We start from the raw sequence: 27,800 nt of genomic DNA, 5'->3' as shown, positions 1-27,800 counted from the left end.
GCGCCCAGAGGGACAGCTTTCCATCTTCAGCTTCCTCTGTGCAAAAATTAACTTTATTTCCTACCTATGGAGACTTTTTACCATCTTGTACCATCTATACTTTTCCTAGAGCTTGACGAAGGGACTTGATCCCAAAAGCTTGCAGAAAAGGACAATTTTCTTGCATTTTCCCAGTTGGTCTAATAAACAGTATAATTTTGAAACCAAGAGTTCTAGTTTTTGTATGTCTTCTTCTCTCAGACCAACATGCTTACCAGGTACACCCTTAGATCTAGTCTGGCCTTTGCACTCTGTCTCAGTGGCCTAAAAGAGGGATGGGAGGTCTGTGCAACCTCCACGCCTCCAAAAACTCCTGCCTAAGCCTATGTATCAAAGGTCTGGATGACCTCTCATGCATATACCATGATCCAGAAGGATCAACAGTTGCCAAAAAAACTCAAGCTGGACAAGCTGAGTAGCTAGCTCACTGTCAAACTGGGAGGATATCCTCACACAAAGTTCTTCAGGATTCTGTTCTTGTTTGAGTACCTTTTTATATCTTCTTTAGTGACTGGAATGATGGAATAGACAGCACACTTGTAAAAGGTATAGAAAACACCAAGCAGGGGGAGGTTCCTAGCACTTTGAAAGATAGGACTAGAATTCAACATAAACTTAATCAATTGGAACAATGGTGTGACATCAATAAGCTGAAATTCAATAAAGAAAAGTGCAAAATACTATAGGAAGGAAAAATCAAATGTACAATTATAAAAATTTTGGGTGAAAGTGGGTAGGAAGCCAAAGAAAAGGGTATAAGGATTATATCAGACCACAAATTAATGTGGGTCAATAATGTAATGTTGTTGAAAAAGAGGTGTGTCATTCTGGAATGTATTGACCAAACGGTTGTGGTATAAGACAAGAGAGGTAATTATTTCACCTCACTCAGTACTCATGAGGCCCTAGGGGAATACTGTGTTTAGTTTTGGGTTTTATACTTTAAGAAAGATGTCGGCATTTTGGAGAGTACTGAGAAAAGTGAAAAGAATAATAAGTGATTTAGAAAACCTGAACTGTGAGGAATGGTTGAGAGATCTAGGTTTAAGCAGTCTAGACAAGAGGAAGACTGAAGTGGGATATGATTATAATCTTCACATTTGTAAAAGGTTGTTATAAAGAGTGGAAAAATAAGAAATTGGCTTAATTTGTAGCAAGGGAGCTGGAGGTTAGATATTAGGAAAAAATATATAACTGTATAGGACAGTAAAGGACTGAGCAGGATGCTAACAGAAGCTGTGGAATCCTCACTGTGGGAGTTTAAAAATATGTTGAATACAAATTTATTGGGTGATCTAAGTCTACTCAATCAAAGCAGGACCCCTGGAGATCCCTTCTAGCCATATTTCTGTATGATTCTATGACATATTAGAAAGATGGAGCTCGCAAACTGAATCTACTCCAGAAGTAGAGTCAATTCACTAGTGCAGTGTTTTCAGCTGTTAGATTTATATGCTTCCCTCCTCAGGAAAGGCTGAAAGCAGCTGACAATAAAAAGCAAGATCAATGATAAAGACAGATAAAATACTAAAATAGAGTAGTATGTAATAAACAACACATTCCCCAAACAGTGCTCCAAAACTTAACTCTTCCTGCAAAAAGTTTACCAAAATAAAAAAGTCTCATAATGTTTCCTGAAGATGCCCAGGCTTAGGTTCAGGGTCATGATGAGGAAGGAGTTCCATTTCTGAAGTGTGACTACCAAAAACAACTTCCCATGTGTTTTCACTAAACCAACTTGGCACACAGCTGGTAGTTGCAGGACGTTGATCTTGGCCAAACCTAGGGATCATGATGAAACATAACTCTAGCTGCTTTATCACTCCATCCAGGAAGAGCACAGACTATCTGCAAATGCTTCCTCAGCCTGACGAAGGGGATTTGTACCTGAAAGCTTGCTAAGAAGAATTTTTCCAACTATTTTAGTTTGTCTAATATAGATATCAGATTTACCCAAAGAACTTTGTGTATTAGCATATTCTACTGCTAATATTATTGTATATTGTATATTGTATATTATTGTATATGGTATATATATTGTATTGTAAATACAATCACATATTGTATACATACACACACACTTTGTCTATGTGTGTGTATATATATATACACACACACATACACACATGCACACACACATACATACACACACACACACACACACGCACTACTTAGCCTGTACATTAAGACTTGCTGCTGCACATTCTGCTTCCTGTGTCCCCATTTTTATAGCACTGGTGACCATCTGCCTTGCAGCAGTTGATGTCATGGCCCCAAAAGCTAGTTTTCTTGTGAAAGATAAATCAGCAGTGTAGACGTAGGTATTAGCCTAAGTATAATTTGCTTTTACTTATACTTCGGTCCTGAAAAAGGGTAATCAAACAGAAGACAGTTAATTCTCTCTTTCTAAAATTACCCAACACCAATATTGGGTGGCCATGGAATATTTTCATGTCAAGAATTGACCATGGACTGTACCCAAGGCAGAGACCAAACCCTCCTGACACTTGTTACTCAGAACCATGTGTAAACACAGGCTAATAGACCACAATATTTAGTTCAAGATTAAAAATGTGTTTACACGCTAAAACAAAGAACTAGGAAGATTAAGATTAACTATGCCAACAGGTGATGGTTGCCATAACAGACTGATTACAATGCCTAATCAAGAGCCACTATGCACCCTAAAATATTACCAATTCTAACAACACATTTGGATGATGATCCATAAAGAGCCTATGAATATATTAGAACTCCAGAACATTCAGAACTCCTGCCCATCACTGCTCCACCTGGCCTCAGCCCCACCAGTCCCCTGAGCTCCCCCTCCATTGCTGCCCTACCCCCACCCCGGCATCACCACGAATTTTTAAAAAAGCAAAAAAACCCCAAGCCCGACACTCACTGCCACTATCAGCTGCCCTTCGGGGTCACTGGGGCTCCCCCCACAACACAAAGTGGGGCTAGGTGACAGCCACAGTGGCCCCAGCCTGGGCCCTGCTGCCCCCCACTGTCCCGTGCTGTGTGGAAGGGCTCTGCCAAGAGGCCCCAGAGCCCCTCCACAGCCCCTGCTACATCTGTTGATTAGCAGTTTTTTTTATTTTTCTAAGTGCCAGAGGCTGGGGGTACAAGCCATCATGGGGCTGGAGGTGCAAGCGGGGGGTAGGGCTGGGCAGTGCAGCCATTGCGGGGTCTGGGGGATCAGGAGGCGTGGGGCTGGGTGGGGCAGCCATGGGGGGGCTGCAGAAGCTGGCAGGGGATGGGACCAGGTGGGCCAGCAATCTGGGGGCTGGGGGAGCAAGCAGAGTTGGGGCATGTGGACCCTGCAGGAGGGGGTGGTAGCCCCTGCAGGGGCCATTTGGGCCCTGTTGGGAGAGGCTGTAGCCCCTGTGGGGAGAGGCTGTAGCCCCTGTGGGGGCAGGCTGTAACCCCTGTGGCAGAGCTGTAGTCCCTGTGGGGGGGCAACAAAACATATAGGTGTTTAGAATTCACTTTAGTATGATGATAGAAATACTGGTAGGCTTCCAAATTGCTTTAACACTGTAGATATAGCAATAAAACATTGCCCAACTGATCACTGTGTCTCTGTCTTTCATTCTCTCTCTCTCTCTCTCTCCCTATATATATGTATATAGTGGTCTTTTGTTTTAATTGCAGAGGAACAATGATTTCATGGTATTTCACAGAGTGGCTTTGGGATTTTTATATCAGGGATTTTTCAGTTTTCAATTAGGGAACACCAGAATTCCTGCTAGGGAGGCCTGTGGCAAGACCCTGCCTGCTCAGAGGTGGCACCTTGGACTGAGCTGGAGGTGACTGACCTCCTAGCCAAATGCAACCAGGAGGATGCTTTGATAGTTCAAAGCAGGCCACCACACTGGGAACATTTTCCAGGCAATAGCTGCCCAGATGCCTGGGCAGGGGGCATACATGGCAGTAGTGCCACACAAAGGCCAGCTTTACAGCCACAGCCAGAGCCCCAGAGGAGCAGAAGCCTCATCCAGGTCTGGCAGGTGCGCAACCGGTCACAGCCAGGCAGCAGCCCCCAGTACCAGACTGCTGCAGTGGGTAACGGGTACAGGGAACTCTCAGGGCTGCTTCAGCAGTCCAGCTGGCACAAGAGGTAGTGTTCCCAGGTACCAATTGGCTGGGACCCAGAAGCTCCTGAGAGGAAGTAGCCCTGAGCTACTTGACAGGGCAGCTTTTTATACTGCTGGGGCCAGGACAGAGCAGCTTTTTCTACTGCTGGGAACAGCACAGGAGCTGGCCCCAGGCTCTAGCTCCCAGGGGCTGCAGATCCAGGAGGAGCCAGGCAGGGTTATTTTGCCCCTAGTGGCACAATTCTATACCAAAGTGCATGTCCGAGCATGTGAACTAAGGCAAAAAGCCCTGGCTCAGATTTGCACCACTTCTATTTGAGCTGCTGCAAAGGCATATGCCTGAATGTGTGGACATGCCCATTGTCTTCAAATTACACATTCAGTGACATCTCAAGATGCCATGCTAACTTCTCTCTTATTGCACAGGTGTAAATGGAATTTAGCAAACAGTTATGATGTGCCAAGAATGACAATAATTCACCTTAATCTATTTTTTTTTATAATCCAACAGGTTTTTTTGCACTTCCACTTTTCAGCAAAAAGTGGGGCGATATATCCGCCACCTAGCATATGAACAGCTCCTAGCATATGATTTAATTACATGTAAATGGAAAAACTTGCAGTGACTCAAACAGCATCAGCCTATTTAATTCCTCCTCTTAGCCAAATCTTGTGCTTGTCAAATGTACTACATTTTGTTAAAAGAAAAGAGATACATTAGTCCAGATAACTGTGTCAGGATCCATGTTTATTTTGCTGATCCCACATACAAACATAAGATACAAAAATAAAATATTAGCATACTGCTGTGCACCAGCTGCATGACATAGAGAAACAATAAAGAGGACAGCATCCAGCTGGCAAGATGTTCGCAGGTGTGCAGACAAAGCAATGCTGGCAGGAAACTGTTACAAGGCAAACAGCTTTAAAAATGAAACAAAATTCACCCAATGCAAAGGGCCGATACATAGCCTATGCAGCACCAGCCTATGCTGTCCCATTTTGCTAGTTTAAGTGAAGTATGGCTTTCCTGGTCCTCCACACAAAGACAAATTTAACCACAAAGAGCACTTTAAGGCAATTAAAATAAGGTTCCTATCAAATACTCAATTGCTGTGCTAACAAAAGCTAATTAGTTTGCAGTTTAGGTAACAGATGTGTGCTCTGAGTAAAATTAACAAGCTGAGCTTTTCTGAAAGTAGTGCTGTCCAAAAAGTTAATTCAGGTCAATGTGCCATTTCATTGCTATTCAGTGGGACTCATGTTAACGTGAAATATTACTTTAACTTTGCCCTCGGCTAGACAATCACAACTTGTATACTCTCCTAATTGTTTACTGTTGAAATTATGCAATAAATATTCCAGTTTTGTGAAATGCCACAACAACATTGCAAGTTGTTGGTTGTAGCTGTGCTGGTCTAAGGACACAGGCAGACCAGGTTCTTTGGGTAGATGTGATATCTTTTATTAAACCAACTCAAACAGTTGGGGGAAAGTTCTTTGCAAGCTTTGGGGCACAAACAACCCTACATCAGGCATAGGGAGACTGCAGCTGTTATGAGTTCCCCAAGGTGGAAAAGAACCTAAAGGGTAACAAGAAGTCTGCAAAAATGTAAATGAGTGGAAGTTTGCAAGACAATGGGTAGAGATGTGGGGAGAGGGGGAGGGAGATATGTAAAGGAATGTGGAGTGCGAACTTCACTTCATAAATCTACTGGATACAAAAATCATGGACTTAATATTGACATTGGATTGAGGACACATGATAACCTGCCTGACATTAATTCACCAGGTAACCTGCCTGAAGCTGACCCCTTACATTTCTTCACACATCCCCCTCCCTTCCCCCATCTCTACGTATTGTCTTCCAAACTTCCACTCATTTACATTTTCACAGACTTCTTGGTACACTTTAGCTTTTCTACCTTGGAGAACTCATAAGAGCTGCAGCGTCTCCCTGTGCCTGACATAGGGTATTTGTCCCCCAAAGCTTACAAAGAACTTTTTTTCAAATATTTTAGTTGGTCTAACAAAATCTACCCAGACAACAAAGATGTTGTTTTGATGCAGTTGATCAACATTCTCAATAGCCAGCTAGTTTGATCAGAACCCTTCCTTTTGTCCCACTTTCCAATCATCGATTTTTCATTTGTGAAAACTGTCAAAAGCTTTCCAACACAACTCAGATGATTTACCTAAAGAGCAGCCCTGGAAGAGCACTGACATCTGGTGGCCATTTTAGTTTTTCTCAATCTCAACACCACATACTGGTTTGGTCAGCTAATGAGGATAGTTTGGAGTGCACAAAAGATCAGGGCTCATAGGGGGTGAAACCATGCAGCCTGATCAATAATTAGTGCTCATGCTAGCCCACTTACAAATTGGTAGGGTGGACTGCAGTGGACACTTCCACACTAACAGAAAATATTTCTATAGGAAGAGAACATTTCAAATTGAAAAAGAAGGGGGAGAAGATGAAATTTATCCTTCATGGTCCATATTTATAAATAGCATATTTTTAATTTTACAGTAATATGAACAGGTTATACTTTAGTGTATTCCAACCCCCCAGAAATATGAAATGGCATCAAAGCATCAAGTTACTGGGTTTATACAATCTTTATAACTTATGTGGAATATGTCAGTTACAAATAAATGCAGACGCTATGCAATACACAAACAACAAAGCAAAAGTCAATTCAAGCTGCCAGCACATTAATAGTATTGTTGGATTAAAATTACTCTAGAGATGTTAGGTTTTTGTAAATACAGCACATTCAATTTATCAAGTTCTCCAAAACAAATGGATCATGAAATGGAAATATATAAAACTGTCTTCTTACCATCAAGAAAAAAGGACTTTTTCCTACACAAGAATGTTTCTTATTAATGGAAAAGGACTGTGACATTTAGGCCTTCTTTAGTTTAAAAAAAAATTAATACTCCATTAAATTAAACCAGCAATATTTAACAATCAAATTATCCACTTTACCCTCTGCTAGACTTCCAGATTAAAATCCATATTTGTTCCATTCACTGGCCATAAGAGAGTATTTACAAGTTATATATTGAATTCAACCAGATTTTAATAGAACTGAGCTACAGACACAAAGATTAGATTTAAAATGTACTAAGTTGGTGGGCCCTAGTTAGTGATGGACAACCTTCAAAAAGTTCACTTGTGTTTTGGTGCAGTGACCTAATCTAAAACTTGTGACATTTGACCAAAAATATGTAGCGTGCTTCCTGGTCTTCACGAATGAACTGTAAGTGTTGCTAGAACAGCCTTTGATGAGAATTTTGATAGGTCCTGATTCCATTCAGGCTGCAGAAATCCAGGATAGGTGCAAATCATAGTTAGGTGCACAAGTTTCACTGAAATGAAAAGGAGATAAACTCAACAATACGTTTGACAACAGCCATTGACTGGTGATTAATATCAAAGGACCTTTTCCTTTTTTACAGTATTTTTACAAATCCAAATTGTCATTGTCCAGTACTGTTACTCATTTTCACCAATTTCTAACCTTGTCATAAAGAAGCAGATCCTGCTGAAGGGGAGTAGAGATCTTTGAAAGGTCTCCCTCTGTACACAAATAGCTGACTTTCATACACACTTTGGGTTAAATCCATTTTACTTTCTTCAGCTAAATAGCACATACATAACTGCATAACTGTAGTTTTAAACACTTACATACAGTTTGCAACTCAGCACTGGGCAGGCAAGTGAGGATGTTCAGTAAGGGTGCACTCTGTGCAGACAGGTATGTGGTGATGTACATGTAAAAGGCTGGGTAAGATCTGAAATTGTAGCCAGGCAAAATCCCACAACTAGCAGGTGCTAAATGCTGGAGAAGTGTGTCCTTCCGCCCCTCTCCCGTGTTTTAACTCTTGCGATTGGGGCACTTGCCTGTGGTGAAAAAGCTCACCTTTTTTCCAGAAGGGATTTGAGTCTGCATTTTCTGTTTCCCAGCACCGTGCTCTAAACAGGAGGCAGCAGATTAGATATCATCCAGTGACTTTTCCAGCCTCCCTCTTGAAACTAATTGCATGGACAGGCAAGAGAATAAGATATGTGGGGCCAGGAAGAACAAGCTTGAACGTGTGAGCTCAGTAGGATGAATGCTACTTTGTCTTGGAGTGGGGCCTGGATTTTAGGCTGAAGCCATGATCCCAAAAGGGCAGAAACTTCCCTAGTGATCTTTATCCAGAGAATATTAAATGAACAAATGCAATGGCTCAGCTTGAAGGAGATGACTGGAAAGAGGTCTGGCTACTACCTAACCTGTGGCCTGCTGGTTAGAGCACTTTGCTAGGAAACAGAATATGCAGGTTTAAACCTTCTATGCAAGAAGGGAGCCTACAATCCGGGTCCTACCCCCTGGGCAATGCCCTAACCTCTAGGCTACTGGCTAACCCATGGGAAGGTCCTCCTCTTCTCTGCTTCCAGCAGGTACATCTATTTTGCAACAGGGTGAAACAAAACTGTATGTTAAGTGCCAAAAGTGTGTAAATAAATAAAGTGAAATAGGATTTAGCCCCTTAAATCCTTCCCAAATAAATTAAACTGTACCACGGTGTGAACCTACAGTGAAAAACTGATGCTATTTTATCTAAACTAGTCATAGTGGTCACACAGAAATTCAATGGTCCTTGATCAGTATGCCACACAGTGGGAGTGTAACCATACTGTAGCCATGATCATCCAGAAATGTGATACGGAAGGATTTCTTAGGGAGGGTCCTGAAGAAGAATTTCTTACATTTGAAAGCTTATGTAAGACTACCCCCATTGGGCCAATAAAAGATATCACCCTAAAAAATCCTCCTCTCTACAGTAGGCAGTGAAATTCACTCCTTTGCAGAAGAAAGCATAAGGTACAGGTGCAATTTAGATCCCATTTGAACCCTGGTTCTGTGCACACTAATGAATTTCCCCACTCTGTGGAAACCTACCATGTTTCTGCATGAATATCTGTTAAATTAAAAGTACTAAAATTATATCAGTCATTTGGTAAAAGAGTAAGAAACAATAGTCATTCTAACAAAGCATTGGCACAGAATCTACAGCTCCTCCTTTGAAAATTAAGTATTGCTTTTTCCCTCTTATCCCCTCAACATTTATTTTCCACAAACAGCTCAGCGTTGCCAATACATTTCTTCAACAGCAGGAGACTATTATTCTGTGACAATGTTTTGGTCCATGGACATAATCTTTCTTATATGTTTGTTTTAGATATTTCCCTGGGGACAAAAGATATCCCAAGACTCTCACAAGTCTAAAAATAATTTTGTCGTGTTCTAATTGATAATATCATATTGGCAAATCTCTTTCGAAGACACATGAAAGCCAAATAACCCATCCCTGCTAGGAAGCCAACCAACAAGGTAGAGCCAAGAACTTTTGGTGCCCTTTTCCTGGCCACCCGGAATGCAGTTGGCAGAACTGCTGAGATTAATATGTTGTTGACATGTCCTAAAACCTTATTAAATGTTTTTCTCTTCAAGACACGCTCATAATAGGCTTCCAAGTTGGGACGTTTTCCATTTCCCCAGTTTCGTCTTGCTAATCCCAGGAACTTCAGACGATGTAACGTAACAGCAAGTGACACATCTGCCAAACTGAAAAATTCACCACAGAGCCAAGGTTGGTGTCCCTCTTCTAATCAAAAAGAAGACATGAAGAATTAGGAGTTAATTAATAATAAAAGCATGTGGAAGTCTGTATGATCTAACATGTCTGTTTCTATGGCAAGTATATAACAGGTATTCATAGACAATAGCAACGTTTTAAATAAAAACTTTAGTAACTAACATTTTTCCAACCTTATCCATACAAGGTTTCAAAGCCCTTCTCCCAGGAGATCAGGTTTTCTTTATTGATACCATAAAATACACACTTCAGTTTTGTCTTTAAGACTCATTGGGAACTCTTATTTGGGAGTCATAGGGTTATAATGGATGTAAATGCAACTCCCAGCATTAATTAAGGCCTATCCAGCCTCTTCTTGATAACCTCCAATGTGGCGGAGGTTCTACAGCATTGCAGCTGCTAGTAATCACCCTTCCTTCTACAGGTATTTAAAAAATAACTGTTTTATAATTAGTTCTAGTAACTTCCCAGGTATTGAAGTTGGGTTAACTGGCCTATCATTCCATGGGTCCTCCTTTTTTCTTGTGTAAAGATGGATACTATGTTAGCCCTATTCTCAACTTCTGGAACCTTATGACATCTTCTGTGTGTTGCTCTACTGAGAGAAATTCAAGCAAGAACTGCTAATATGGTGAATATTTTCTAAACAAAAGGGACTTAACCTGACAACTGAGCCAACAGAACAGCACTGAATCAACCCATAGCCCAACCAAAACTTTTAAGGTGGCATGTTAATTCTTCACTGAATGTCAGGCTGGCTTCATCTCTTCTCACTGTGTCTCCTAAACAGCAGAATTACTTATATTCTGCTTATGTCTTAAGCAGAATGTGAGAGGATTCAGCTTTCTAGTATTTTTAAAAGCAAAATAGGTTTGTGGTAGGAGCCTGGGACAAGAGACTTGTAAACAGATTCAATCCTTTACAGCTGAAGAGAACGACAAGTTAATACATGGTAATCCTGTACATGAGAAGGGCAAAAAAAATACACCCTAGATGTGTGAAAGGGAGACCATTGTGAGGAAGGAGGCTAGTGAGTGGGAAGTGAACAGTAAAAATGAAGAAAGAGAAGCTCAGAGAGAGATTGGGAGGTGGTTGCAAACTCAAGAACTTTAGAAGCCTCCCTTCCACAGGCAGACACTTGACCTAGAGCCAAATTTTATCTGCCTGCTATCTTGTCAGATATCATAAGCTAATCAGTGAGTGTCATGTCACATCACTGCTTGGAAAGGAGATCTGCAGGGGAAAACCAAATACTGCAGGAGGTAGAACTGGTATTCCTCATTTGTTCACTGACATTCTATTGTCCGATGTGGAGTGCATTGATGGGGTAATACCGCTGGAGTTATGCCAGTAGAGGTTTTGGACCAAAAAATATTTCCTACTGTGTACTTCACTGGTTTAAACCAGCTTATGTTGATAGTGACGGGCAGTTGTTACCATCTGCACCTATCTAGTAATCCAGGTGAACAGAATCAGTGGTCCAAATTTCATCTTAGTGAGCAAGGCTTCTCTTACAAAACACAGCTGGACACTAACAGGCATCTGTACTGGTAGTGTCAACAGAAAACTGAAGGACAGCGGATCCAATCCAGCACCCAGTGAAGTTAGAGAAAAGGCTCCCAGTAACTTCAAAGGGAACTGGATCAAATTCTACTGGCAGAATCCTATTTCACTTTATGCATCCAAATGGCAGGTACCCAGTCATGTAATTGCCATTTTTGGCACTTAGGCACAGTTTGCAAGCTTACTCCACATGCTGGCACATTCCCAGTAGGGTGTGCTCTGGCCAGGCAGGTATACTGCTCCATACACATGTACTTCAGTGTAAATCCCCAAAATTCTGGCCCAACACAAAAAAATACTTGAGTAGTTATAGCACTTACCCAGGAAACTGGCAACCCAGGTGCTGGGACCCCTTCACCCAGATGGGGTTTAAACCTGCATCTCCCTAATTTCCCACCACTGTGATCAAACCCCTACACCCCTCGCTCTAGTTTCCTTCTGAAGGTGAGTCACTGGATCTTGCACTTCATATTTATTGGTTACACTGGATGGAGAGTACTGGGGAAGCTTCTGTCCCACAGGAAACAAGGATCTAGTCTAGAATCCACAGCCTGTGTCCTTCCTACACAATCCATACTACAGAGCCTTTTACCCTATAGCTTGTTCTCTTCTTCCTGAGCCCCTAAAACTCCCTTCTTGACAGGCCAAAGGAGCAGCTTCAAAAGGAAGGCTAGAGAAGGGACTACCTAATTACAAACCTGTAGCCTGATAGTTAAGATCCTAGTCCTGCAAAATCAAAGAGAGAAGGTCCAAACCTCCTTGCGGGGGAGCAGGGAGAAGCCTACAACGTGGATCTTCTGCTGCCTGGGTGACTACCCTAACCATTCATCTATTGTGCCCTCCCCTTTTCAGCATCTAACACTTGCTACTCATGGGTTTTTATCAGGTAGAATTTCATGATTTATGCTCACACAGCATGCACACATATGCACACAACATACATCCACTGCACATAACCATCATAAGCTACTGAGCACGTGTCTATACTTTCAGTCAGGTAGGATCACAAACTCTGTGCAAGTGCCAAAAATGCACTTCCTTAGCTGGGAAAGTCCCATTTCAGTAAAGTAAAATGTTACAGGATTCTTCCTTCAGTGAGCATGGAGAGCTAACTTGAAAGACAATTAGCAAGGATTAGGATACTGACAAGACAGCAAAAGGAAATGTGCAGTACCACTGCCTGCAGTCTTTCTTTGGTTAATAAAATACCTCAGCCTCCAAGACTGTCAATCCAGTACTGGAATCCAAATTTAGCATGTTATTTACCCATGTGCGTAAGGACATGATGACCAGCAATGTGTTTAAAATTAGATTCATACCTGCTAGGCTGAACTGAAGCTTTAAAAAAAAATAGTGTAGAATTGTGCAGTTAATTCTGTCGACATCCTGCTGAAAATATCTGTCAGGCTCCATGAGCCATTCAACAGATTGCATTTGACTAAATTAGACTGAGTTATGCTGTTATAAAATAGCAAATCAAACAATAAAAAGTCTGCGTAGAACAAGTGATGATATCTGGCTAAATCAACTGTGCTGCACATCTGTCACTAGAATTAATCAGAAATACTCCTTTTTACCTGGTGTTTCTTCATTTCTCCGTTGTAACTCAGTCTCAACCTGATCCAAAACTTTCTCCAGTTCATCAAGTATTTTTTTTAGGTATTTTATATTATCATGGTCCAGCAGTTTAGACTAAAATATAAATAGGTTGCAGTTTTAACCATTATACGTGTAGTATATTGTTACAGCATTTTCAGAAGATTTACTTAGCATTACAGTCCATATTTAATAAAAAGTTATTACCAGGTTTAAAAGCGAGGGGGATGCCTATGGTGACAGGAATTTTAGTGACAACTCACATAAGAGAAAAAGTATCTAAAGAATCAAATATTTTGTAAATTCTCGATAGTGAAAATTTCTGGGCACACCAACCCTAATCAAACACAGAAATTAAGTTTATGCTCAGCTTTGAAGTAATCACAAGTGTTTAAAGATAAGTAGTGGAATAGTGATGTTGGTCATCATGGCAATCCATAAATTATGTGAAAGGCAAGGATTTCTTAAGGTGATATCTTTTATTGAACCAACCATGTAGTTGGGATAGAGTTAGACAAGCTTTTGAATGCAAGACATTCTTTGGCAGGTCACTGATGATAATAGGGCTGTGCAAAACACCATTGCTTCATTTCGACATCCGTTTTGCTGCTTTAAAGGGACAGTGTTTTGTTTCGTCGTCTCGTTTCATTTCGAAGCACTGTCCCATTTCATTTCATCAAAACTGTTTCACTGTTTTGATGCATTTTGACTTTTACCCTTGGCTAGAATGGGAAATCATGAAAATGCCTAAAACATTGTCATTTCTTGCCTGATTTGGATGAAAATTGCAGGGATTGTAGCCCCTTCTGAGGGCATGAAGCCTGCCACGTTTCAAGGAGACAGGTGTTAGAGGTTTCTGGAAAACTGCACCTCAAACTGTTCAAAACACAACTCCTGACACTTGCTAGCTGCTGCAGCCTACTTTCATCTGGCACACAGATCCAGGGGCCCGCACCCCCAGGAGAGCTGCAGGGCTGTTCTGGACTCCTCCTGGGGGTGCAGATCCCCAGATCTATGTGCCAGATGAGAGGAGGCTGCCGCTGCTGCCTAAATGACACCGGCAGCACTCCCAATAAGAGGAGGCTGCCACCTGGGACTGGTGCTAGATGCAGGCTGCACCCAGGACTGGAGAAGATTGGCTCACACCTCCAGGAGGAGTCCAGCAAAGCTCCGCAGCCTTCCCAGGGGTGCAAGCCCCCAGATCTGTGCCACAGATGAGAGGAAGCTGCCTCTGCCACCTAGGACCAGTGCTGGGGCGGGCTGCGCCCAGGTGGCAGCCGCAGCCTCCTCTTATCCAGCACGCACATCTGGGAGCTCACACTCCCAAGAGGAGTCTGGCACAGCCCCACAGACCTCCTGGGGGTACAGGGCCCCAGATCTGCGCGTCAGATGAGAGGAGGCTGCCACTGCCACCTGGGACCAGTGCTGAAGCCAAGTGAGCCTGGCTTCAAAACTCAAAAGGTTTCAAAACTTCCTAAATATTTTGAGTGACTCATTTCATTTCAAAGCTGTTTTGAAGCCTTTTGTTTATTTTAGATTTTGCTGTTTCAAGTTCAAAATGCATCGAAACAGCTTCAAATGAAACACCCCACAAAGTTTCGCACAGCCCTAATAGATACATACATAAGAGCTTTGTTATATTTTGGCAGAGTTCCCAACATCTCGCAAAAGTAAACCTCTGATGAAGTATACTGAAAACAACAGGTAAAAAACAATCACCAACATTTCAGGAAAATTCCAATATAACCAACAGTAGGTCAACATGAGTTTTCTTACTTTAAGGCGTTTCTGCTTTGCTATATAAGCATCTTGGAGGTCTGGATTTTCTTCTGCAAGCTTCTTCAGTTCAGATTCTGTGTTACTTATTTGGCCTGATAAACAGAAAATGGAATTACGTAAAATCACCAAATATATTAATGTTTTAATCCATAAAAATTAGCAAATAAATTGTGTTAAAATAGTTAAAGTATTGTAACTAGTCTGAAGAAATGGAAAATGGTTCCTGCGTGAAGCATCCATATCAGTCAGTGAAGTGTTGCATAAGCCAGGGATCCCAAAACATTTTCTATTCACCATGAATCATATGCTGAAGGGAGGAAGAATATAGGATAGGGAATTTACACATTTGATCTTAAGTTCAAACAAATGTTTTGTTATCTATAATAAAAGAATGAAGGACAATTAAAGTAACAGGACATATTAAGCAGTTCTACTTCTATCACAAACATTCATACTTCACTCCTGAAAATATTTTCAACCGAGTTGTGAATAGTGTACTGTAATTTTGTGTGCTTCATTTTCGGATCCTCAATTTTGGATGCTTTGGCCATGATTTCCAGAGAAGCTATGGATACAGAGTTCCCACTGAGTTTGAGCAATTCTGAAAATCAGTGTACAAAAGGCAAGATTTTTAGTTGTCTTTGTCGGGTCTCCAATATTGCTATATGGTCTGTTCCCATTATTCTGCACAGGCCACTGTATCTGGTGTTGGTGTTGCCAGATCTTATGGGTGGCATTGATCTGCTATAGGACATCTCAGGAGACGATCCATGGTTTGCTTCTCATGACAAATGAATTAGTCAGTTGCACGGAGGCCCCACAATTTCATGAGAAAATTGACTCTTCCACTCTCAATCTGTTCAGGCTCTGCCATGTATGCCATTTGTAGTTGGAGCTGGATGCTAAATCCTTACTGGGGGTAATTCCTCACCAGCTCCATTCAACTTGTTTGTTGCCTAGTTTCTCCCATTCTTTTTGCCAGAGGGTAGTTCTGAATGATTCTGGGGATGTGGTCAATGGTGTGATAGAAGACAAAAAGCTGTTTCTCGATGAGAGACAACAGTGCACTGGTTGATGTCCATATAGTGGGTGGTGGTCATCTGAGTCTTGTACCTGCTGGACAATGGCACCTGCTACTTTTCTCCTGCTGTAAGGAGACGCTATGCTGCATAGTGCATATAGGCAGCAAACAGGGGTGGGTTTTAGGCAGCCTGTTATAGTTCTGCATGTATCATTTAGGGTGGTGCCAATATGTTTACATATTTTTAGAAGTATTTAGATGCCTAAAAATACAGCAAGGGGTCCAGTTGTTGGGTTTTTTTAAATCTAACCAGGTTAGGCACCTAACTCCATGGCAGACTATTTACATCTTTAGGGTTGAAACACCTTTTAAAACCTGACCCAAGATGCCCCAAGACACTATGTTTGGAAGAAGAGGTGGAGTGAAAAACTTGGGAAAAGATTACTATTTATCTTTTGTTATATAGGAAATAACATAATTCACTCTTTAAAGTCATAGTTTACATGAAACTGGCCAGAGACTTCCCAATTTACAAATCTAGAATGTCAAACATTAAGCCATAACTAAGAAAGTCTTGAATAAAAACTAATATCTTCAATAATGAACTGAACACAGGGCCCGAGTCCTCTTTCCGTTGAACTGGGGAAATTGGGACTAACTTAAATGAAATCAGCAGAGTTAACCTGAAGTAACAGTGTTATTAAACAATGCTGACCAATTATTTTATATGCTTTTTGTTTCAATGTCACATGGCCATGAATATGGAATATGACAATATTCTGCATGAATATTTTGAAGGAATTGAATATAGAGCTGAAAAATAATAGGCATCAAGGATCCTGACTTCATTGCATTTGCAGATAAAATGCTAGTCAGTAGGCACATCTACATGTGCCCCTGGCTGCACACTTGGTACTGCGCAGTCATTTAGAACTTGGTTTAGCAAGTTCTAAATAACTACACAGTACCCAGCAGTACTGCACAGTCCCCAGCAGCGCATGATTATTTTTAAACACTATGTCACCAGTGGTCACCATGGTGATGTAGCATTGCCCGCTGATGCTATAACACTGTAGCAACAAGCTATATCACCATAGCTTGTCACTACAGCAATGTCATTTCTCATGCAGACGCACCCAGTAATACATAAGTGTGATGCTTTAAAAGAGACAATATAAAAATACTCAAAACAATTATGGGTCAAATCATCTGGAAGAAAAAACTGAAACAAAATATGTGATGATAATTAGGAGTTTCTTACGAACTTTTTATTAGATTCCCAATCACACAATTGAGAAAGAAGTTTATACTGATTAAAAATTCAGCCTGGCAGGAAATGAAGACAACAACTGCCTAATGTTATGTAATATTATTCAAATATATATACATGCATACATAAATACACACACGGGGGTGGAGGGGTGCAAGCATTTTCTGTGATATCTGTGACAAAGGCATTTTCCAGGCCCGCTACTAGTATGGTCCCGTCATTGTCTCTAGGCAAACCACCCAACTTGTTCTCCTGCCACAGCTTGCTGATAAATGATTGTGATGTTAAATAGGCAGAAGGCTGCCTTTTGTGGGCCCAAATGACTCTGGGCTATCAGTACATGCTCCTACCATCCCTATATGTGTCCCATGCCTCGCTAATGTCTCACAGTGTTTTCCACCTCTGGTTCAAAGCTGGGTCAAACTGTATACACCCTGTTTTCTATATCCCACCTTCCATGACTTTAATATAAAGGCTATCTGGAGGTGGTACCTGACTGTATGCGGTTTGCCATGATGTTGCAGGGCATTTTCTGTAATGCTCTGCCTCCCTTACACCCTACCTCTATTCACGCAGGTGTTCTGGTGATCAAGATAGATGCCTGGCCCTTCCAGGTGTCTGTCTGTCTTCAAAAGATCCCATGTGAGAAGACAAAAGCAAAGCAGTCTGGGACCAACATGAGCTGGCCAAGCCCTGTGACTCTGGTAAGGCTCTCCCATCCATCCTACATAGAAATTAATAAAGCAATATAATGTAAATAATCATCTCTGCCTACTAGGGCTGTGTGAAGCTTTATTCGCCGATTCAATTCAGTGGAGATTTGGTCCAATTCGGCAGCCAAATCTCTGAATCCAAATCGAATCAGGAGCCACTTTAATCTCTCTGAATCAAATTGGAGCCCTCAGAATTGATTTGGAGAGATTCTGAGATTTGATAATTCAGACATAGACACAGCTTTAAATGTTTTTTCTACATACCTCAGGGTACCAGGCGGCTCGTGAATGCTGAGATGTGGGGTACATGAAGCATTCCACAGGAGCATGTGGGGGGGAGGGGGGCCCAGCGTGCTCAGCAGCAGACCCAGAAGTGGACCAGAAACACTTCCAGTCCACTTCATGGGCCACCAGGGAGTACATGGGGGACCCCCACCCCGCCACTCAGCTTGGTGACTGGTGCTTCCTGGGCTGGGGAGGGGGGGCACCTAGGGCCCCCCCAACATGCAATTGCCAAGCCAGGGGGACACAGGGGGGCCCCATGAGCTTGGTGGCAGACCCGGGAGTGCACTGGAAGCACTTCTGGTCCACTTCTGGGTTCACCACCAAGCATGCAGGCTCCCCCCGCACCCCACACTCCTGAGGAATGCTCCATCCACCCCACCATCACAGCATTCACAAGCCGTGTCTGGTACCTCAAAGTATGAATAAAAAACATTTAAAGCTGTGTCTATGGCCAAATTGCGGATTCTCTGAATCAGCATCGAATCTTTAGATTTGGATTCAGCTCATCAAATCAGGACAGTGATCCAAATCAACAAATTGAATCACAGTCCCTGATTTGGGCAAATCTGAATCAAATACGACCTGTTTCACACACCCCTACTGCCTCCTTACGGGCCTAGCTTCAGCCCTGTGGTGTGTGTCTGCCTTCTCCTCAGACAGCAGAGATTCTTCAGAGTTCGCCCCCAGTCATAAGCCTAAATCACAGGGTAGGCCTGTAGCAGGCCAACCTCTGTGGGCAATTTGGGGTCACAGGTATTAGGAACTCTTATGTGGCTCCTGCAGGTACCTGGCCTCCAGCGTTTTCAGGGTGATCAGGTTCCTGCCATGGGAGCCAGGGTTGAGCTGGTCTCCAGCAAGATGTCCTCAGCTCCAGCGGAGGAAAACAATATGGCCTAGTCCCTGCACCAGCTCCTCCCCTTCTCTGGGGCTGGGGCTGGTGCTGCCCTATAAGGGAAGTTCCAGGTTGACCTGAGCTAACCCAGAGCCCTTCGTGCCTCCACGTGCCTTGTGGCTGCTGGCAAGTCCTGAGAGCCCCTGCAGAAATCAATACTGGCTGCAGCTTCAGCATCCCAGCTCTAAGTGGTGATGGGTACACCAATTGCTTAGTCTTGGTCCCCTCTGGGCTCCAGACCCCAGCGGAGCCCAGTTCTCTGTATTTAGTCCTACCCGGGGGATGGGGACATAGGAAGTGCATCTCCTGCCACTTCCCTGCCTTACCCTGGGGGCAAGCATGCAGGGGGGCATGAAGCCTGTCCATGGGCTCATCACCCACTGCTAGGGACAGCCTGGGATCCTGGGAACCATAGGATGCCATGGCAGTCATTGCCCTGGTGAATGCAAGGGAGAGCCAGGTCCCTGCTGCAGGTAGTTTGTGTCCAAAAGCCACTAAAAATTCTCTCCCATCTATATGGTTAGTCCAACACAAGTTATTGCCAAAAAAAAAACCCTTACTCTTGTACATTCCTGGACCATTACAGCTACAACACACCAACACTATCTCTATCTCTTTCTCTCTCTCTATACACACACACACACACACACATGCACACATATAGATATAGCTAAATATATATATATATAATCATAATAATAGTATATAAATAAATTAAAAATAAGAAAGGTAGAAATTGATAACAATAAATTCTAATATTATAAAAGTTGTAGTCTGTCTGTCTGTCTGTCTCTCTGTAATGCTATATTCGCACTCTGATTGACTGTCATGGCAGTCAGTCAGAGTGCTCCAACAGCGTTCCAGACAGCAGGTGGTGGAGTGCCACCATGATGGCATGGACAAAGGGAAAGGAGGGGGTCCAGGACAGCACAGCTGGCCTGGTCCCCCCCCATTTCCATGGAGAAAGTGGCAGCGGTGTGAGGGGGTGAGGGAATGGGGTCAGAACTGCCATGGCAGCTGGGGAGTGGCCCTGGACCCAGACCCAAACCGCCAGGGGGAAGAGGGTCGCACCCAAACTGGGGGGGCAGAGCTGGATGATGGGAACAGGGGTGCAGGGCCAGATGCTGGGCTCCATTCCTGCCCGCCCCCTGGGTTGGATAGGCAGTGCAGCCCCGGCACCGGCCCCAAAGCAACTGGCCGCAACCCCCCAGCTCCCTCCAGGCAGTGGCAACAGGGTAGACAGAGTGGGGCAGGGGTAGTGATAGGGCAGATGGAGGGGGCGGGGTGGGGCCAGTAGAGCCCAGCAAGGCCGGTGCTACTGGCTATGCCCCCCTGCAGGTGACAGTGACAGAGCAGGGGGGCCAGGCAAGGTGACGAAGCGGGGGGAGGCGGGGCCACCAGATAGAGGGGTCCCACCTGTCTCCAGCCTCAAAGTAGGGGAAAGAGGGGAAGCAGGCCTGGCCCCAAAGGTGGGGGGAGCTGGGGCCAGACACAGGCCTCTGTCCCTGGCCACTCTTCCTTCTCCCCCACCCCACCAGGCCATCATTCTTGACAGGCAATTGGCTAGTATATATATAGAAGCTTTACACTGTAGGATAGTGGTTTTCAAACTGTATTTTGTAGTTCTGTGTTAGGTCATCCAGGTTTCCACAAAGAGACTGAGAGTAATGGCAGAGTGGGCTTGGAGGTGTTGTGCTGCCATTCCTAGGCCAGATCACATGGCTCCACATTAGCTCACATTGCCCACAGAGTCAGGGTAGAGGTTCCATAGCAGAAGAAGTGATTTGAAGGGGTTCTGTGACTTTAGGAAGTTTGAAAACCACTGTTGTAGGCATCAATAAAACAACCAAGAGGACACAAGACAGTATACAGCTGACAGGGTCAAAGACGAAAAACAGAAGGTTTTTAAGTAGTTATAAACAAAGGAAACCCTAATAATGGCACTGAATCACTACTGAGTAAACATGGTAAAACTATCGATAATAATGCAAAAAATGTGGGAGTCTTAGTAAACGTATTACTGCTTTGTATCTGAGAAAAAGCCAGATGATATGTTTCCATTTAATGACAATGCTGACAGCAGTGAGTTTCTATTCTAAGAATAAGTGGAAGGTTAAACAACTACTATTAATGTTGGACCTTTTTAAATTATGAAGTCTAAGTAACCTCTATCCAAATTTAAGATGTTGGGCAGGTTAATTTTTAGTGTGTCTTAGGATACTGGAGAAACTCCAGAGAAGTGGAAGAAAGCTAATGTTGTACCAATGTTTTAAGATAAATGGGGTGATTCAAGTTATAGTCTCATCAGCTTGGTTTCAATCCTGGGCCAAATAATGGAAAAGCTCCTAAGTCAATTAATAAAGAAGTCAAATAAGATTAAAAGAGTATTTAAATAATTAAAAGAATTGCCAGTCAAGATAGGTTGATGGAAAATAGTGATCAACTTTCTATTATTTGTTGATAGCATTACAAGCTTGGTTTGTCAATATTATAGTGCAGATAGAATATACTTTGACTTTGCACCATGTGATAGGTTAAGAAATTATAAAAATGAAGGATCAACAGAACATTCAGCAAATGGATTAAAAATGGGCTAAGAGACCTCAAAATGTAACTGTAAATAGGGAATCATCACTGAGCAAATGTGTTTCCATTGGAGTCCTTCCAGGAGTGATTCTTGGCCTTATACTATTTTAATATTTTTATGAAGGAACAGGAAAAAAACATACAACCATTACTAATAAACCTTTAATGTAACAGTAAATAGAAGAGTAAAAAATAATGAAAGCGATTAGTCAGTAATGTAGAGCAATCTGGATCATTTGATAAGTTGGGGTTATGCAAACAATATGAATTCAATAAAGACAAATGTAAAGTCATATATCTAGAAACAAAGAATATAGGCCATACTTCCAGAATCAGAAACTGTACCTGGGAAGCAGGTTAACATTGAGAAAGACTTGGGAATCATCGCTGATAAGCATTAACTCTGATACTGTGGCCAAACGTCCTAATACAGTCTTAGATATATAAGAGAAGATATATAAACAATTATCTCTGTATTTGGCACTGTATTATAAACCACTACAGCTATACTGTATTCATTTTTGTGTCTGTGGTTCAAGAAGGAAGCAGAAAAATTATAGAGGGTTCAGAGGTGAGCTATGAGAAAGATTACAGGGTTGGAAAACAAACCTTATATGGAGACACTTCTGGAAGTGAGTCTATCTCATTTAAGAAAAAATAATAAGGGTGATTTGTCTACAGGCGGAAAGTATGTAAACAGGGAACAGAAATTTGGTAATAGAAGCCCTCTTTGTTCTAGCGTGCAGAATAAAGTAGAGCAAGGGCCAACAGAAATCAAAGTCCAACGGAACTTGAAACTCTGAAGGGTTCTCAGTGGCATAACAAACATGTGGTTCCAAGAACAAGCGGGCAGGGGGCACGGGGTTCGGAGAGACACAGGGTGCATGGGATCTGAGGGAGGGGCTGTGGGGCATGTGGGTTCTGAGAGTGGAGCCAGGGAGAGGCAACAGTGTTACCCATGCCACGAACTCCTAAACCCGTGCCTACTCATGGATGAACTGCTGCAGCTGCCCTCGCATACTCTGCCCCAACCCAGCTGTTAATCTTAAAGCAGCAGCAGTGGCAGCAGCTGGGAAATACTGAAGTTCCCAGCATGGGTATGCAGCTGGGGCATGAACTCTGTGGTAATAGAAGGCAATTCCAGTACCCCTCCTAATTTGGTGCCCAGGGCAGGTGACCCTCTTGTCCACCCTTAGTTACTCTACTGAGACTGCTCATGCTTCTACTGAAGTCAAATAAGACCACAACTCTACATGATGGTCATATTCAACCCAGGTATATGACAAAAGACATCTTCGTTCTAAAACAGTGACTTACTCCTGGTTCGCCTCCACCCCCAAAATAGCTATACCTTCAATGGATCGTTTCATAATGACTGTACATTTACTAGCTCTGGGAAAATGGAACTGAAGTTTCCTAACATCCTAAATTTGGAGCTACTGAATACAATTTTCAATGCTGCCTAAGTGGCTTAGGAATTATGTTCCGTTTCCAAAAATTCCCAACTCATTCAAAAGTTTCAGCCATCAAAAGAAACAACAGATATGGCTACATAAGCAAGTCTCTGTGAAGTATGCTACAGTGTCAGTTTACAGCATGTAATCCACTCCATGCTAACTGCCTCTGTGCATGCTCTTACCCTGGAGTAAATGCAAGATCATTTCCTCCACTTTTGCTGCTGCAGAGGGAAGGAACAGATAGCCTGCAGCTCAGGGGTGGCCCAGCCCAGCAGCAACCCACCCACCAGCTGTGAGGCAGGCAGGGAGGCTCCACTGAAAGCAAACTTGGGCCTCACTAGTTCTGCCTTTGTGGGGGGAGTTTGGCAGTGGGGGAGCCCTGCTTGACACCCCTACCCTCCCCCTGCTGCAAACCAGCCCCTTCCCAGGCAGTACCAGGCGTCCTGCCAGCTGCAGGCCCCCGCTGAAGACCGAAGCTCCAGGGTGCCTGATCCTGTTTTCAGTAGAGCCTCCCTGCCTGTCCTGCACTCAGGGGGTGAGCTGTCACTGGGCTGGGCAGCCCCTGAGCAATGGGAGGTCCCAGTGCTTCCCTCTGCAGTAGCAGCACCCTCTGGGATGGGCTGGATGGGCTGCTGTGGCAGGGCACTGTTGAACATCCTGGAGGTAAGGGCAGGAGCTATAGAGGATGGTTTGGAGGCTCCTGATCCTGGGCATGACCTAAAACTGCACCCTGCCAGGAGTGGGTGGCCTGGTGGGGCTCTCAGTGGCGCAGGAACCCCCAGGAAATGCCAGGCCAGTTACCACCCCAGTGAAAAGAGAGTAGGGGTACCTTAACCCCAGGCCTCACCTTTGAGTGGGCCATATTCCACCAGAGCAGGGTAGGCCAGGTAAGCTTCTGGAGGTGCCTGAGCCTGCTGGGGGAGTGACCCCTCAGGGCCAGCCATGCTTCCAGGAGCACCTGAGCAGGGAATGGGGGACCCTGATCCCTAAGTGCAGGCAGGAGGTGAAAACCCACCCTGAGGCACTCAACTTGTCAATGCTGCGGCCGGGACTGGAAGGGTCAAAAGGGCCAGGTGCCCACTGTGAGGAATGCCCATGATGAGTGAAGAAGCTAAGGGCCCCGACTGGCCTGAGATGGGGCCAGGGCTTACGGAAGCTGAAGGTCCCATGAGTGGGGCCACAGCTGACGGGTGAAGGGGACAGTTGAGCCAACTGCTTGAGATGCCATCTGTGAGGCTTGGGCCACGGTGTAGGGATGGAACGGAGCCACGGATAACGCCCCCTCCCAATATCAGAGTGTACAATGGGCACCCTCCTGCCTTAATTAACAACTATTAATTAATTAACAACAAGGCATGGCAGACGAGACAGATGGGCAGTGAGCCCAGAGGCGGGTAGGAAGCTAGCTCTGTGGCTAGCCAGGGACCCCCCAACTTTGCCACAGCTGCCAGCAGGCCCTGTGCTGCCCAAATAGCCAGGTAAGCTTGGGCCCCGACTACTCTCAGGGGCCCAATCCAACTTCCCAGGAGCCTTCCAGCATGCCACCTCTCCCACAAGCCCACCCAGGCTTCCAGGCACTGGGGTGGGTTTGATTATTTATACAATGGACATACACAAATCCTAACTTTTTTTATGGAAATATGGAGTTGGCTTATGCAGTTGTTTGAGGGGTTTTTACCCATACACCATACAATACAGTAATTAAGGGTTCACATCTTCAAAAATCCTGATCACCCATCTGCTTCCAGCTATACAAATGCACAGCTGTAGGCATCCATCTGTTAAAAATCTTTTCCAACAACAACATAATGTGTATCTGAGTAGTTATGGGATTATTTTTTTTAACATTATGTTGTTATTCAGCTATCAAGGACCTTTAAAAAAAAACAGGATATGCTTAGAATCATGTAAGCAAAATCTGTTAAATGGCAGTAATTTCATATTACATTTAATACGTACTACGAATTCTGGTTGTTGCATAAGCTGGAATCAGGGAATCCACAGTTAATTCTGGGTGCAAAATACAGCCATGTGTGTAGGCATCCATTGGCAAGGAGTCCAGAAGCTCCCTATAGTGCTGCACTCTTGGATAATACATGCTTCCATCTTCTGGCATTAGTCTTGGTGTTTTCTCTGAAATATATTTAAGAAAGTAAAAACAAAATGAAATGCAATATGGTAAAGTAGTATTATGACTATTTCCAACTAGCACAGATGACATGATCATCGTGAAAAAGCCTTATTATTGTATGGCATTAGCCCTAGAGCCCCAGTCAGTAAAACATTTGAGCACATACTTGATCTCAAGCACTTGAGTGTTCCTATCCCTATCCAGCTAAACATGCACATGGATTCAAGAGGCCTAAGCATACCAAAGAATCTGGTCTGTCGTGTATTATTTTCAAATATTTTCATGAACATCCATTTTTTACACCCATTTTTGTTACAGCCTGTGAATGTATAATAGACATCCCTATAGCTCATTAGAAAGGGATAGCTCAATCATTCAGAAAGATTATTATAAAATGTTAAAGGAGCATGCCTCCTTGCATGCTTCCCCACAGGGCCTGGAAGCAGCGGGAGATGCACTTTCCACTTGCCCATCCCCCAGGCAGTGCTGAAAGCAGGAAGCTGGGCTCTACTGGGACCGAAGCCCAGAGGGGACCAAGACTAAGCAACTGGTGTACCCAGCACCACTTAGAGCTGGAACACTGAAGGCATTCGATATAAAAATACTTTCATGTTTTAAAACATACTTGAAAAAGTTCATTTATTTCAGGATGCCACTACGCACTTTCAGTTTACCAATACCCCTCAGTCCTCTGGGAAGTTGTTTTCTGAACAAAAGGTTAGCAAGGAGATCACCACCAATCTTTTGTGTGTGAGAAACTCTGACAGGGAGTTCAACATGACCTTTCAGTTTGCTTTTGGAACTGTAAACATCCTGTGGATATGAACAGAGCTCTACAAGAGATACATAATTATTGTATATTATTAGCAAGGGAAAAATCTCATAAACTCAATATTTTTAGCATTACCATTCATAAAAGTGCTTTCAAGATAATCAATAATTTGTGTTGCCTCGCAAATAATATTTTCTCCATGGATAAGAACAGGGACTTCACCGGATGAATTAAGACGCATAAACCATGGTTCATTGTGCTCACTCAGGGGTAGATTAACATCATGTTCCTCGCATTTTAGTGCTTTTTCAGCAATTACCAAGCGCACCTGAAAAATATTGCAAGAATTACTTGACGCAGGCATTTACCATGAATAAACTAATAGAGACTGTTTAATTATAGAATCAGTGTGGTTCAGGAGGAATCATGAGGCCTAACCAATGATCTCTTGTCTCTAGACAAAATCACTTCACCTCTCTCTTTCTTTTCTCCTACTCTTAGGCTAGCTAGATTGCATATGCTGTAGCTGGGGACTGTGCTGTTATGTTTCTAGAGCACTTAGCAGACTCTCCACTGGGGCCTTGAGCCACTACACTGACACAGTTCCTGACAGTGGTAACCGTGAACAGTTATTGCCTAACACTCTCCTTTCAACACCTTAATCTTCAGCATGAATACTTAGTGGCTGGTTCATGGATCGCTGTTCTGGGAAAGGGTGCGTCTACTTTTAAATGACTGAGTAATGCAAAATGATGCTGCCTTAAAGCCAAGCCTGACATATACATACATATACACACACACACACAGGCATACATAGATACACAGAGGCATACACACATATATATATACACACATATGCACACACATATATATGTACACACATGTAGATATACACACTTGCATACACACACACATGCATACAGTACACACACCATTTTTGGAAGAAGAAGAAAGAGCAATCAGCTGGCCCTAAAGGCGGGGTGATTTCTCCCCTCCTTCCCCCCAGTGCCTGCGATCACCTGGCTGATCACGGAGACGCTGCACACTGTATTTTAGCAACCCCCGAGCGTGACATTTCCGATTTTAAACCACCCCGCGTCCGCCCCCCGGCGCTGCTCCTCTCAGCGGCCCCGGGCGCGGCGGCGCACCCCGCGCGGCGCCGGCCCGGCCCGGCCCTGCCCGCGGGCCCCACGGCGCAGCCGGGCGCCTCTGTCCAGATGCTGAAGCAGCAGCCGGCGCCGCTCACCTTCTGCGAGGAGAAGGACTGGGTCCAGTGGTACAGCACCAGCGTGGGCTCGGGCTCGGGCTGCGGCCCCTCTCCATCCCCGGCCGGCGCCATGTCTCCCGTGCCCGAGCCCCCACCCAGCCCGGCTCCCGGCGGGCACTGAGCCTGCTCCAGCGCCACGAGCATGCTCCGTAGAGCCGCTGCCGGCGGCCTCCACGCCTGCCCCGGGCCCGGGCCCGAGGCTGAGGGAGGGCCCCCGGGGCTGCCCTGCTCCAGCCGGGCTCAAGCCTAACCCCGGATGGTCCCTATCAGGGCGGAGCTAGGGAGAGCCTTCACTTCCACCCATGTGGAGATATATTTTAAATTAGGCTAGTCCTGGCCAGGCACAAACCTGCAGGCCGCCACCCCCTTCCCCCCAAACCACCATCCTCCTTCCACTCTTGTGAGCCAGTGGATGCCCCACCTTTGGCTATGATTGCAGTCCTCGGGGCTAGCCAATTTCTCTAAAAAATGTAGAGCTTAAACGTTGAAGAGCATGAGACCGACAGCTTGGAAGAATATGCCTAAGTGCTTTAACTGGTCATAGGATCACAGAGCAGTAGGGCTGCAAGGACCTCCAGAGGTCGTCTAGTCCAGGGGTGGGCAAAATGCAGCCCAGGGGGACTATTCTATCTAGCCTGCAGGGCCCCTAAAAAATTTAGAAAATTAATATTTATCTG

General features: G+C 44.0%; 1 protein-coding gene across 3 annotated transcripts; it reads right to left on the bottom strand.

Moving 5' to 3' along the window:
- Positions 1-4,866: 4,866 nt before the first annotated feature.
- GDAP1 (ganglioside induced differentiation associated protein 1) lies at positions 4,867-27,347 on the bottom strand. 3 transcript variants are annotated; one of them, XM_090040193.1, is made up of 6 exons: positions 27,103-27,347; positions 25,992-26,184; positions 24,913-25,086; positions 14,727-14,821; positions 12,932-13,046; positions 4,867-9,800 (listed from the first exon to the last, which is right to left on the bottom strand). In XM_090040193.1, the coding sequence occupies exons 1-6, from the start codon at positions 27,265-27,267 to the stop codon at positions 9,418-9,420; spliced, it is 1,125 nt and encodes a 374-aa protein (XP_089896319.1). In that variant the 5' UTR covers positions 27,268-27,347; the 3' UTR covers positions 4,867-9,417. The 3 variants fall into 3 exon arrangements, with proteins under 3 accessions (XP_089896319.1, XP_089896322.1, XP_089896320.1); XM_090040196.1 differs by lacking the exon at positions 25,992-26,184 and adding an exon at positions 25,748-25,917 and having other exon boundaries at positions 27,103-27,178; XM_090040194.1 differs by lacking the exon at positions 25,992-26,184 and having other exon boundaries at positions 27,103-27,205.
- Between the last annotated feature and the right edge of the window lie 453 nt (positions 27,348-27,800).

Source organism: Crocodylus siamensis, chromosome 3 (genome assembly GCF_052110815.1).
Source record: "Crocodylus siamensis isolate JL-2025a chromosome 3, ASM5211081v1, whole genome shotgun sequence".
Classification (NCBI taxonomy): Eukaryota; Metazoa; Chordata; order Crocodylia; family Crocodylidae; genus Crocodylus; species Crocodylus siamensis.
This window is presented reverse-complemented; position numbering and strand designations above follow the sequence as displayed.

Excerpts from the sequence above, each read along its gene's own strand:
- GDAP1 (XM_090040193.1), bottom strand. The coding sequence starts at position 27,267 with ATGCTCGTGGCGCTGGAGCAGGCTCAGTGCCCGCCGGGAGCCGGGCTG. Across the intron at positions 26,185-27,102 it reads AGTCCTTCTCCTCGCAGAAG|GTGCGCTTGGTAATTGCTGA; the intron begins GTGAGCGGCGCC and ends AATATTTTTCAG. Across the intron at positions 25,087-25,991 it reads TGAAAGCACTTTTATGAATG|AGAAAACACCAAGACTAATG; the intron begins GTAATGCTAAAA and ends AATATATTTCAG.